The sequence below is a fragment of the Glycine max genome, chromosome 14 (assembly GCF_000004515.6).
Source record: "Glycine max cultivar Williams 82 chromosome 14, Glycine_max_v4.0, whole genome shotgun sequence".
Lineage (NCBI taxonomy): Eukaryota > Viridiplantae > Streptophyta > Magnoliopsida > Fabales > Fabaceae > Glycine > Glycine max.
Genome location: NC_038250.2, coordinates 10,349,488 through 10,362,514, shown reverse-complemented (window position 1 = coordinate 10,362,514; position 13,027 = coordinate 10,349,488). Strand labels below are relative to the sequence as shown.

At 29.7% G+C, this 13,027-nt stretch overlaps 1 protein-coding gene across 1 annotated transcript; it reads left to right on the top strand.

The window, feature by feature from the left end:
• The first annotated feature begins 10,112 nt into the window (after positions 1-10,112).
• On the top strand, positions 10,113-11,893 carry LOC100807773 (transcription factor BEE 1). The gene is made up of 6 exons (XM_014766896.2): positions 10,113-10,499; positions 10,736-10,855; positions 11,030-11,095; positions 11,192-11,260; positions 11,390-11,467; positions 11,754-11,893. The coding sequence occupies exons 1-6, from the start codon at positions 10,113-10,115 to the stop codon at positions 11,826-11,828; spliced, it is 795 nt and encodes a 264-aa protein (XP_014622382.1). The 3' UTR covers positions 11,829-11,893.
• Positions 11,894-13,027: the final 1,134 nt, after the last annotated feature.

Sequence of the window (13,027 nt, the reverse complement as noted above, 5' to 3'; positions counted from 1 at the left end):
ACTTATAGAAGTTGCAAATTTGGAAGATCCATTCACCTTCAATTACAAAACTTTCCCAAAACTTAAAATGGATAGATTGACTTGTTCAAAAACAGATTTCATACGAGGTAGGAAACTCAACTAAAATAATAATAGTATGCGAAACAGACAATACAAATACTTGATTACAAATCCCTACTGAAAAGTAAAATTCTTGCACTCAGTTTCAGTATATAGACATCCTCTGAAACATATACAGTCCTTAGACAATTTCTGTTAGGTCTCAGCCAGAGACAGACAGAATTTGGAAGGTTTGTTCTCATAAGAAAAAGGGGCCCACTAGTGAGGAAAGGCCCAATAGTTAAACTTGTTAGACCGAAGTCAGTAGGTTGACAGTTATTCTATTATAGTAGGTTGTTAAATAGTAAAGGATGTAACAAAATGAGGGGAACATCCCTTGGAGGACTTCTCTCCTTATGCCAAATTCTATCCAGTATCAATTCCTTTATGTCCATCTGTCATTTCATTCTTTCTGTTATTTTGTTTACCACTCTCCCCATGCAACCTTTCAACTTTATAGAATTTTAGAAAAAAATTCCAGACTGAATGTCCAGATTTATATGCTTGGAAACAAAAGATCATGAAAAAAATCTCATTCATATATGTTATAAGATTTGGACATTTTTTATGAGCGTTTTGAAATTTTTAGTCGATAAAAGGAATATATTTAGCTTATAGTTATTCTTACAACTACTATTAAAAAAACACTTTTTAAGCTTGTCAATTTTAGCTAATAAATTTTTTAAATTAATTTTTTCATACATAGATATAATGGAATACTCTCTTAACTTCCATAAATCTATGATTATAAAAAAATTATCCAAATCAAATTAGTCCTAATATAAAAAGTAATTGCTTATCGTAGTTGAGCTTATAAAAAATAAGGTGATTTTGGCACTCAGAAATCATACCGATGTCAGGAAGAGACATGAGTGGAAAATTAGATAATCTTCTATTGTTATTTTGTAACAATTTATCCAAACTCTGAGAGGCGAAATTTTTTAACTCTTTATCTGACAATACTAAGCATGTTATTAAAATAAATAGGAATTATACATTTTTGTAAATTGTTGTAAACTAAGTAAACAAAACAAAAATAAATTATATCAATTACCATTATTCTGAAGAACAAGTCTTTGTCTGTGTTGAATGTCATGATTTAAATACATATAAGTCTTTTGCCAAACAAATTCTAGTCTAGATAATTGATTTGACAAAAGTGAGGTAATGCTCTCAAATATCTTCGTGAGCCCCAATGACTTGCCTCAATAATGGCATCAACATATTCTCAATCATATATCATAACAGGCCTAGTGCATAACAAACATCTTTAAAGGTATTATAAAGAACATTACTAATTGTTCTTATGCAAGAATATGATTGTGGCCCCTTTGAGTAATTTAGTAAAATTCTCAAATAGTACAACTCTCCACTTCCCAGAAGAATAAATTGCAATCTTCCAATTGTGGTGCTCCTTTTCCTAAGACACCACACTCTTTCATATTGCTTCCAAACAAATTTTGAAGGAAAATGACCATATAACAGTTTAATTAGTTAATTATTTTAATTAATATGGATAAAAGAAAAATCATGCATAAAAAACACCACATAATTTGTTACAACATAATTTACATGATAATTTTGTTCAAGAAAGAAATATATCAGAACTCAGAAGGAACTTTATGATATAATAAGGGAGTTCTGCATAATTCTGAGAAAAGGATGTGAGAGGATTTATGCAATTATGCTATGCATGTAAATAAAAAATGGAAATTTTCAAAACAAAGGAGAGGTCATTCTAATTTTATTGAAACTTGGTCTTTACAATTTACTCAAAAAGAATGACTGAAATTTTACAATTGGAAAAAATAAAATGCGGATGCAATTATACTTCTCTGATAGCTTTGTATGGCTTTCCATTAGATCTGCCAGCAACAAACAACTTTTCCTCCAAGCTGAAAAAAAGGGGAAAAAACAGTCACAAATACTAGACATAAATAATGGAAAGAGGGTCTCCCCAAAAGATAACATGCATAATTACTTATTTTTTTATTGAAAAGAAAATGTAAAGCTTAGACTTGGCCAAATGTATATGATCAACAACTGTCGGATTTAGGGAATCCATATAGTACATGGTTGTTTGAGTCCTAAAAATGGGCTGAAATACAAAGAAAATGTTTTCATAGTCATTAACTATTTGAATAGCATGATATATATATATATATATATATATATATATATATATATATATATATATATATATATATATATATAAGTATGTAGCTTTGACAAATGACAATTGAGTATTGACCACCAATATGTTAAGTAAAGACTTATTTGTACATAGAATAACACAAATTTCAGGATAGTTTCATTTAGTGGCAATGCAAGTGACACCAGAATGCAGCTAAAAAAATAAAGGTGGTTCACGCTAAAACTAAAAGCAATCATTTTGACAATGATGTTGGTACACAGATAATAATGTTAAATATACCTGAACAATGCGATGTGCAAGATTAAAATCCTCTACTGTCAAACCATATCTTCTCCATACACCAAAGAATGTAGCATACAGGACCAATTTCTGCCCAGAAAAAAAACTTTTCCTTCTATCCTCATTCCTCATATATACTAAATTACTTTAGTCCTTGAAATGAAGAAAAAGCGGAGAAAGCAGTTCATGTAGTTCCAAAGAGGTTTCAATAATCCAATTCCCATTACTGATCTTCAAGGATACTCGTAGTAAAAGTCAAAACTTGTTCCCATTCTAGAATCCTGCAAAACATCAGAGACATGTAGTCATGATTAGGTAAAATCATGTCTCTTTGAAATGTTGTTACTATTCTGGTAGAGAAAATGATCTTTAAGAAATGAAGAGCAATGTTCAGCAACTACAAACAATATATACAACAAATATCAATTTATCCTACATTTTTCAGATATCCCCATATATTTTGCTTCATTTTATGGAGAACTATTCAAACTACCAAACCATATTACAAGATTATTATAGAAATTACCAGTAGTAATTCTAAATACTGTGATTGAAATGCTACAACCATAGCCTCAGGCCTCAGCCATGTAGCCAATAAAAAAGGCAAACAACCAGCTCCTGAGGAAAGCCAGACTAGGCAAGCCTCCAATCATGCTTTTATACCTTATGTAGGCTCCAACCATAATTAACCACATCTACTCGTTTGTATAATGAACTCCTTCAAATACATGGGCGTAGTACAGTTGGACCATTCTCAGGCCTTCTGCCACATCCATTAAACGAACTGTCATATAGGAAAGCCATAGGATAAGAGAATGTAATAACTTTGATGGAGAATCCAGAAAGGAATTGTCATGCCTGGCAAAAGGCGCCTTTAAGCTTTATAATCACTATGGGCCATGGAGAGGTTTTGTTCTTTTTATTAAAACAAGTCATTTCACTCCAAATGAGAACTGGCCCTCCCTTCATTTTGGGAAGAAGATGATGCAAACTATTTATTTGTCTTCCAACAAGACGGGAACTTATCCAAGAGATCAGAAAAGGGGTTACTCTGGTTTTTTTTTATTATCGTAATATTATTATTAGTGTAAAACATTTATAGACTAATCAATGATTAATCTATGTCGGATAATTTGACTCGTCACTCTTAAAAATTAGAAAAATCTTGTATTTTAACCTTTAAAATTTAGTTTTGAGCCTATACCTTGAGTTTCTCTTTTGTTTTCTTTTTAAATATTACTGAGTTTCTTTTTATTTTATTTTTAATTACTAGCCTATTCAAAGCTTTTTAATTGGAAAAAAAATAACAACTAGAAGTCCATAGTCAAAATTCAAAGGCTTTATAGTGTGAACCAATAATGACACATAATAGAGCCACACACTTCAGCCACTATCTTAGGAGAAGAGAGAGGCGACACATAAACAAATTTTAGGTTTATAAACTTTTGGCTTACTCTCATTTCAGTTTTGGATATTACAAACATAACTCTTTTCTAAATGGTATAAGTAAATGTAAATCTATCTTAAAAGAGTACAAAATAAGGGAGAATAAGTGTTAGTCTTAGTGCGTATTGTGTTAGCTTATTAATTAGCTAGGATATGGATGAAGACGCAGATTTTCTGCAAAACACGTAGATATATATAGCATACAGTACGATTAAATTAATTAAAGTGTGTTGATTTAATGAAAGGGATGTATGTCCCTTCAATAAGTCTAACTTAGAAAGTAAAGAGATACTCTGGAATTGGGAAAAGGAATAAAAGGGTAAAAATATATTGGGAAGTCGAGGAAGGTTAGATATAATTAGGCTTTGTTTATGCTATTCTCTAAATTATTTAGACGAAGTTTGTTATTATCGAAATAAAAATAAAACTTAGATTAAGTTCTTTATATTTTTATCATCAAATTTTTTAATTGGTATCTTTTTAGAGGTAAATTTGTTTAAAACACAATTAGGCATTAAATATAAATATCTCTATTAATACATTGTGTAAGACCAGTTCTTCTTACTAACTTAAAACGTACATGATTGCTTTGCCCATATAATTTTGTTTTAGTTGAAGTGAAAGTAAAGCAAAGAGAATATGTCAAATTGCCAATTAATTGCCACCGCCTCCCCAATGTAGTAGTGGTTGTTTGAGATTTAATCAGTTTTTTTTGTAGCATTTGACCCATTTCCATTTGTTGTCGTGGTTTGACCATCTGTCTTGCTGGGGTCGGATGGCCTACTATTAAACTCCACAATTCAGTAAAATGTTTGCAAGAGCTCTGAATGTAAAATCATCTGGTTGAACGCTAGATTTTATCATTTCCTTGAATGTCTCTGTAGCTTCCCTTAGCCTCCTATCCATAGAATACAAGCCAAGCACATTATTATAACTCAATATATCAGTCAAGAATCCTAGTCTTCTCATCTGTGTTGCAATTTGAATGGCTTCGTCCAATCTTCCAATTTTCTTTTACATACATAGCATCATTGCATATGAAAACTCATTTGCAACTTCATTCTTCATCAAGCTCTCAAATATCTCTTTTGCTTGTTCAACCATAATTCGCTCAGTATAAAGATCAATCATACAATTAGAGGAAAATAAAGAGGACCTTCATCTGATAATTGAATCAACTTGTATGTTTCTTGTGCTTCTTTCAAGTAGCCTACTTTAGTATACAACTTTATCAAAGAGTTATATATAGCTGGATTCCCTGGCAGTTCTGCCTTTCTCATTTCGTTAACATAATTGATGGCTTCTTTAACGCTTCAAGCATCAGCAAAAGCGTTGATAAAAACACCATAAATAATGACATCAGGCTGGACGGCATATCCAAGCATTTCCTTGTATAATTCTTCTGCCATTTCAAATTGGCCTAACTTTGTGAAGCTTGATATCACAACACAGTATGGGACACAGTCACTCACGGTTATTATCTAATGACCGTCTTTGAATGTCAAACTAGACACTGCATTAAAAGACGGTTATTACATAATAACCGTCTTTGAATGTCGAACCAGATGCAGCATTCAAAGATGATTATTATCTAATGACCGTCTTTGAATGTCAAAGCAGACGCAACATTCAAAGATGATTTTTATCTACTGACCATCTTTGAATGCCGAAGCAGACGCAACATTCAAAGACGGTTATTATCTAATGACCGTCTTTTAATGTCGAAGTAGACGCAGCATTCAAAGACGGTTATTCGACAATAACCGTCTTTGAATTGTTCTAACTTTCAAAGACGGTTATTATAATAACCGTCGTAAAAAACAATTTCATTTCAACAACGTTATATACAACGACGGTTTACAACCGTCGTTAAAAATACTTAATAACCGTCGTAAAAAGCCATTTTTCTAATAGTGACATACAAGTAGAGACGGAGCCAACATTCAACATTGGGGGGAAGGGGGGACTATGTAAACAAAAAATCGTCCAAAAAGTATATACAAATAAACTTTTATATCAAATTTTGATTATATGATGTTTCAAAATGTTATAGTACATGAATCATTTATCAAACATGAAATGTGTTTTTTGCATGTCATGAAAATTGTTTATAATTGAATTTACACTAAACTTTTCAGCAATTTGCTTTTCAATGTATACTAAGATATTCATTCAAAAACTCACTGAATGATGACAAAATAAGAGTGGAATGTTATAGTGTTGAATTTACACTATATTTTGATACAATTAACTTAGGAAAAAAGAGAGTCACACTAAAGGTCCATTATCCTCATGCAACATTTAAAGTATAAAAAATGACAAAATTTTATATTTTTTTCAATATAGGATAAAATCTTATCTATTATGTAAAATTTGATATATATATATATATATATATATATATATATATATATTATTTAAAATATAAAAGTGGATAAAATATTTTTTTAATAGCATAAAGATTTTTTTTGTTGCAAGATAAATATTTAATTGATATAATTGATCTTATCTTTTTCTATTGTTTTAAATGTTGGTTAAATCTCATCCATTAAATATAATTTGATAATTCGTTGAAGGAAAAGGAAAAATTCTGGACTGCTACACAAGAGAATAAATAAATAAGCTTTGATTTATTATATACTTATAATGGATAGCTTTTTTCCTTTTCTAATAATTATAAAAATATCTTTTGATTTTTCTGAAGAAAATAATAAAAACCAAAAAATAATCTAGCGTATGATTTATTAAATTCAATGAAATAATGAAGAAAATTATAACAATACACTTCTTTTTTTATACATTCTCAAAGGTGAAATTTATAAGTCTCAAGTCACACCTCATTCCTAAATTAGTAACAACCATATATATAAACCTAATTCCAAAAATGTTAATAATGAACATGTATTGACATATTTTTTTGGTAACAATAATATATATAAACCAATAAAAATATTAGTAACAACCATATATATAAAGCTAATTCAAAAAAAAATATTAATTTTCTTCATTAGTAACAACCATTCCAAAAATATATATAAATCAATAAAAAATGTATCTATTGAAAATAGTGTTAAAATATATTAATATTGTAGTTTCAAAGTAATCAATATTGCCCGTACTAGTGGCAACAAATGATCTCATTTGGCTACAACAGAATAAAACTCAACAGTAGGATTTTTTCCTGTGTAAATATGTTACCGACAGTACACTAAGAAGAATAACCAACCATAGCACGACAACTTATCATGTAATCTATGACAAAGTCGAATACGACATTCCTCAAGCCAAATTGTCTAATTTGGAATCATGAACTAGATTTCCTAAAGTAAGATAAGAATGAAGCAAAAACAATTTTTTTTATAAGTTCGCGCTCTTTTAATTTTGGTCATATAAGTTATTTTGTTCAATTTTTAGTCATTATAAGTATTGTTTTTTCAATTTCAATTTCTATTAAGTACAAATTTATATGAACTAAAAAAAATCTTAAAAGAAATAAAATTTACAAAACACTACAAAGATACAAATTGAAAAAAACAAATTTATAGAGACTAAAAACTAACAAAATATTTTACAAGAATTAAAATTAAAAAAACACAAGAAAACAAATCATATTTAAGTCACCAAATAAACAAAAATATTTAAAAATTATAAGAAAGGAAGACGTAAAAATTGAAGTAACGCATGTGAATGGCACAGACGGAAATCATTGGATGTTATGCTATAGATTTTATGGCTGCAATTCTCTTATGGCTGCAATTCTCTTATGCCTGCAAATACAGTGACGCGTAGTGATTAGTGACGTAGGTAACAATCAATTTGATTAGTACACTATGTTTAGAATCGAACAGGTTTTGTATTGAGAAATAGATACATTTACGAGAGAATAAAAAAAACCTTGGAATGGTATCATTCAGGACTGCTCAAGACTTGTGGACCATTGTTCCTGATTCTTTATTTTTTTCACATAGATCAACTAATAGATCTGCTGATTTTTTGCCACATTTTGTAACAAGATGCAGAAGTATTCTTAATGAATAGAATTATTTCTATAATCAGTCTAGCTAAATAATTTATAATATTTTTTAAATAATAATATATATTATTTTAAAATTAATTATTAATTATTTTAATTTTAATTGTTTTTTTATATATTTCACACTTGCATAGGTTTTACATGAATTAATCGAACAAATACTTTTATGTTATTCTTATTTATAAGACTTAAATTAAAAGTGACATTTGTTTCTTTTTATAAGATTATCCATAATGTCTATTGTATTAATTATTTTTTAGAATAAAATAACTCCAACTAATTACACTAGGAAACAATTAATACTCTTATCTCTTGTAGAAGAGAAAGAAGCGTGTTAATGAAAAAAGTAATTTTGGAAAAAAATTAAATGACATTTTTGGTCAGTTATCTTATGATCATGCGTTATAATGGGATGGTTTGGGTTGGATAAAACACGAACTTGGAGGAAGCCACGATTAAACAGTTTATTTGAAGTTGGATTTTGTAGATTTGGATTTGGGAGATTCCCCTCACCCTTCTTTGGTGGCCAAAACAGTTGGAGGGAGAAGAAGAGAGTAAGAAAGACAAAAATATGAGAAAATATAATTTTTGACGATTAAAAATTGATGTGTTAACTTTAAACTGATAAAATGATCATTTTGAGGTGAATTTGTTTTTTTGAGGTCTAATTAGTATTTTTTTATTATCATGTTATTAGTACAAAGTTTTTAATGACCTTGATAATAATTAATATTCCTAGGAGAATCTAATTGGTCACCTTTGATTGAGTCTCTCCAAAGAATTATATTTATTTTCATCCACAAGACTTGATCTGGAGACCTGGTCTAGAAGATTGATTTATCACTCAGACCTTGAAATATGATTTTTAATTATTATATGGGAAAAAGGGTTATTTTCTTTTTACTAGTCTTTTATTTTTCATACATTGTATTAAGTTTAATTTGATTATAATATATTAATAAAAAAATTTGATTTATAATAAAATATCAAACTAATTATTTGTATTTGGTTGGATATGATTTTGTAGGTAATATTATCTTTGTATCATTTATTTCTTTATTATTTTGGTCAAAATAATTTAGTATCTTTTTATAATTTTCATTGTAAAGATAATATCTAAATTGTTGAAAGGTATGAGAAGAATAATACCTTTCAACAATTTATGAGTAATTTTTTTTAAATGGTTGTTAACTATTATTGTAGTAAAAGATAACATGGTGAATATCCTAATCCATTTAGATTTACTAAATTTTTATAATATAATTAATTAATAGTATATATATATATATATATATTTAAATTTTAATATAGATAATAATTTTTATCATCTTATCATGTCGAAATAATGCTTGTTACACTGATTTTTGTTAATAAAAATATTTATTTTAAGATAAAAAAAACTGCTAAAAAGGAGAGCGTAGATATAGAAAATTTTGATGGCCCGCAAAAAATATTTTTATAGATCAGTCATGTAATTAACGTTTTAAAATATATAATTATGATTTTTTTATATGATGACATATTTACTGGATTGACTTTAATTTTTTATATTGGCCCCTGGCCCCCCTTTCCTCTTATGGAACTCTGGCTCTGTGTCCTGGAGGAAATGATTAAATGTTCTAAAGTCTGAATATTAAAAGATAATAAACAGGAAAAAATGAATGCAAGTTATGGTGCTCACATACAATAAGGAAGGAGAAAGGCCATATATATTTTGGAAGATTCTGCACCAAGGCCATGTTTCCGCACTAAACAAGTGCACTTTTCCAATTCCCACTACAGCCAAAAATTGAATGATACAACAACACAAATTAAAAAGTCTATAAGCTCCAAAACTAGGTGTGCTTTTCTCACAAAAGATGGTCCGTATTTGATGTTGGACATTTTTCCCTGTGCAAGGTGCCAACCAGGGGAACAAACAACCACAGAAGCATTGAGGTGCCACGTGGCCACCTCAGAATGACCCCTGTCACCAATGTAGCTACAATTTCACATTATAAATAATAGAACAAGTGTAACCCACATTATCCAAATACCATACCAGTTAAAACACCTCATAAACCCTACTCTTGATCAATATCTGTCATTTTAAAAACAAATATGGCTGAATTCACAGAAAATTTGCAAAGAATTGGACCCTCCTCATTTCCATTCTTGGACATTGATCCAAGCATGGAACTCCTAAACCAATTCATAGGGATGAACCAATTATATGTTCTAGACAACTCAAACTTGATGCCTTATTTCTCCTTTGACACCTTCTTATTGGGCCCCCAAGAACCTGAGTTTCCAGGAAACTTGGAAGAAGATTTTCCTTTTCTCTTCAATCATGTCAACCACAATAATGCACTTCCTATTTCCCTCCCCATTTTCCAAGCAGAAAATGAGATCCATGAAGGTAAAAAGAGGAAATCAATGGATCTTCCTGAGACCAGTTCAGTAAACTCAACTCCTAAAGTTTCTGAGAGTGGAAACAAGTTCAAACATGTAAATTTTCTTCTACTATTTTTCACTTTTCTTCTCCATGCAGCATGCTTTGTTTTGGATATTTATGTTTAAAATTGTATGCAAGAGAGCACCGAACGCGTAGATTAACTGATGTGAAGTTGTTTTAATTTAACCAGTTGAACAAGATTACCTCTAGTGGAGGAAACTTGTGGTTGATACAAAAATAAATTGTACGCAAGAGCAAGACTGACTTTGGTTTGTTATTTTATGTGAAGAGTTCTGGAAGAGGAAAGAGAGTGAAAAACAATGTAACAGAAGAGGAGAAGGCAAAGGAAGTGGTTAATGTCAGGGCTAGAAGTGGTCAAGCTACTGATAGTCGCAATTTAGCAGAAAGGGTGTGTATACATAATTCCTAACTCCATTTTCTTCGAGCCAAGGCAAAAATAAAACAATCAAATATGAATACACTCAATCACTTTAGCTATTTTTCTTGTCTCTTTGATTGAGAATTTGTGAGATGAACGTTGACTAATACATGTTTAATTTATGTATCGTTTATTGTTGTTCAGGTCAGAAGAGGGAAAATCAATGAGAAATTGAGGTACTTACAGAATATTGTTCCAGGGTGTTACAAGGTAAAGACATTTTTCCTTTATAAAAGCTCCAATTTGTGTCTAATTCTAACCACATGAACCAAACTCTTATATATTAATTTTCATTAATGGATACAGACAATGGGTATGGCAGTAATGTTGGATGAAATCATAAACTATGTGCAGTCCTTGCAGAATCAAGTAGAGGTAATTAAGAGATCAAAAGTCAAAAAGAAGAGAAGAAGATATACTGATATAGTTCATTTTTTGTTAGGAAAAGGTACTTTTAACATGGCCTTAATACTAATACCATCTCAAGTTTGGCTTTTGTTGCAGTTCCTTTCTTTGAAGCTTACTGCACCAAGTACCTTTTATGACTTCAATTCCGAGATAGATGCTTTGGAAACAATGCAGGTATCTACTTGTAAAATTTTCATGGTCTCATTTAAAGGGAAAAAAAAGTTATATGCTGGTTTGAATGGTTGCTCATTCCGGTGTGTGGTAATTAATTGATGAGCATGGAAACCTCTCAATTCACATATATGAAAACTAATGTGATGGATAAGAATAAGGTCATGCAAGAGGTGGTGAATATGAAATAATCTAGTTAGTAGAAAAAGCATCAATGGTATGACTAATTGCCATTTGCTGCTCAAATTCAAGGTAGCTTATATTTATTTATTTGATCTGTTCATGGCAGAGAGCAAGGGCATCCGAGGCAAAAGAGTTAGGCATGTATAAGAGAGAAGGGTATGGAGGGGTTTCTTTCTTTTAACAAACATGGCACCTTTGACTTCAGTTTTGGATATGTTTTACTCAGCAGCTATAATACAAGACATGAGATCACATTTCATCTTCTCTTTTACTTTCTACAAAGATCAATTTGAAATGGAAGTTAATAAATGAATAAATAAAAAGCCTACATTTCATAAAATTTTTTTGTGGAATAGTGGTTGGTTGCAGTACTTGCAGATTTGACTATATATTGCGAAGTACATATACAGCAATAATCATAGCACAAGTAACAACAATCATACAGGGAAAATAAATAACAAGAAAAAAAAATCTGTGATGTATTTCTGTCTATACGACCAAAATATATGTGCATGTAGGCTACTTATTAATTAATCAAACAATAATTGGAATTAATTGCCACTGTGCATGTAAAACCTAATTTTATTTTTGTTTAATTTGTTTGCAATAGCCAGTAACTGTTGTAACAATAATGTATTATTCAGCAAGAATAATAGTAGTATTTGCACTAATTACTGACTATCCATTCATGATCAACCTTGTTGGATATATTTACACGTCAAAGTTTAAAGTTCATGCGAGTACAAGGATTCTTTCATTTTCCGCATAGAAAAGGCGCATATCTTTTTATGATTTTGGGAGTAAAATTGTTCTTGATTCTTATTACTCAAAATAATGAAAAAAAATCAAAAGTATTGGCACCATTGGTTTGATACTTGAGTTTCTTAATTAATGTATGGGATCTGATTTTTAACTTGGATGTAAAATTACAACCGGACACTTTATCTTAAAATAGGTCAAGTGGGTGAGAATTAGTTGAGTATCAAATAAAAAAAAATTAAATCTCTCTAGTTAAAAAAAAATAATGCAAACAAATATGAACTGTGAATAAACAGTATATTTTATTTTACTTTTAATTTAATTATGTATAGTTAAACATGTCAAACTAGCTGTCTTTGGTCTTCATTTGCATATGGGTTATGTACTCCTTGTACCATCATCAATATATTTTTTTGCTGATTCAGAAAAAAAGTATAATTATGTATGTTTACACTTGTAACATTATATTTTTAATATATTTATACATACGGGTAGAAAGACATGTTTTGCCTTTTTTCTTTGGGTGATATTCGTGTTTGCATTGTTTGATTTCAATTTTTTATTATTAAAATGCTAAATTTAAGATATTATAAATATGTAACTGTGTGTATTTAATATTTG

Bases quoted from the DNA above. Each gene is read 5' to 3' on its own strand.
- LOC100807773 (XM_014766896.2), top strand. From the start codon at position 10,113: ATGGCTGAATTCACAGAAAATTTGCAAAGAATTGGACCCTCCTCATTT. The intron at 10,500-10,735 runs GTAAATTTTCTT...TTTTATGTGAAG, and splicing joins GTGGAAACAAGTTCAAACAT to AGTTCTGGAAGAGGAAAGAG. The intron at 11,261-11,389 runs GTAATTAAGAGA...CTTTTGTTGCAG, and splicing joins CCTTGCAGAATCAAGTAGAG to TTCCTTTCTTTGAAGCTTAC.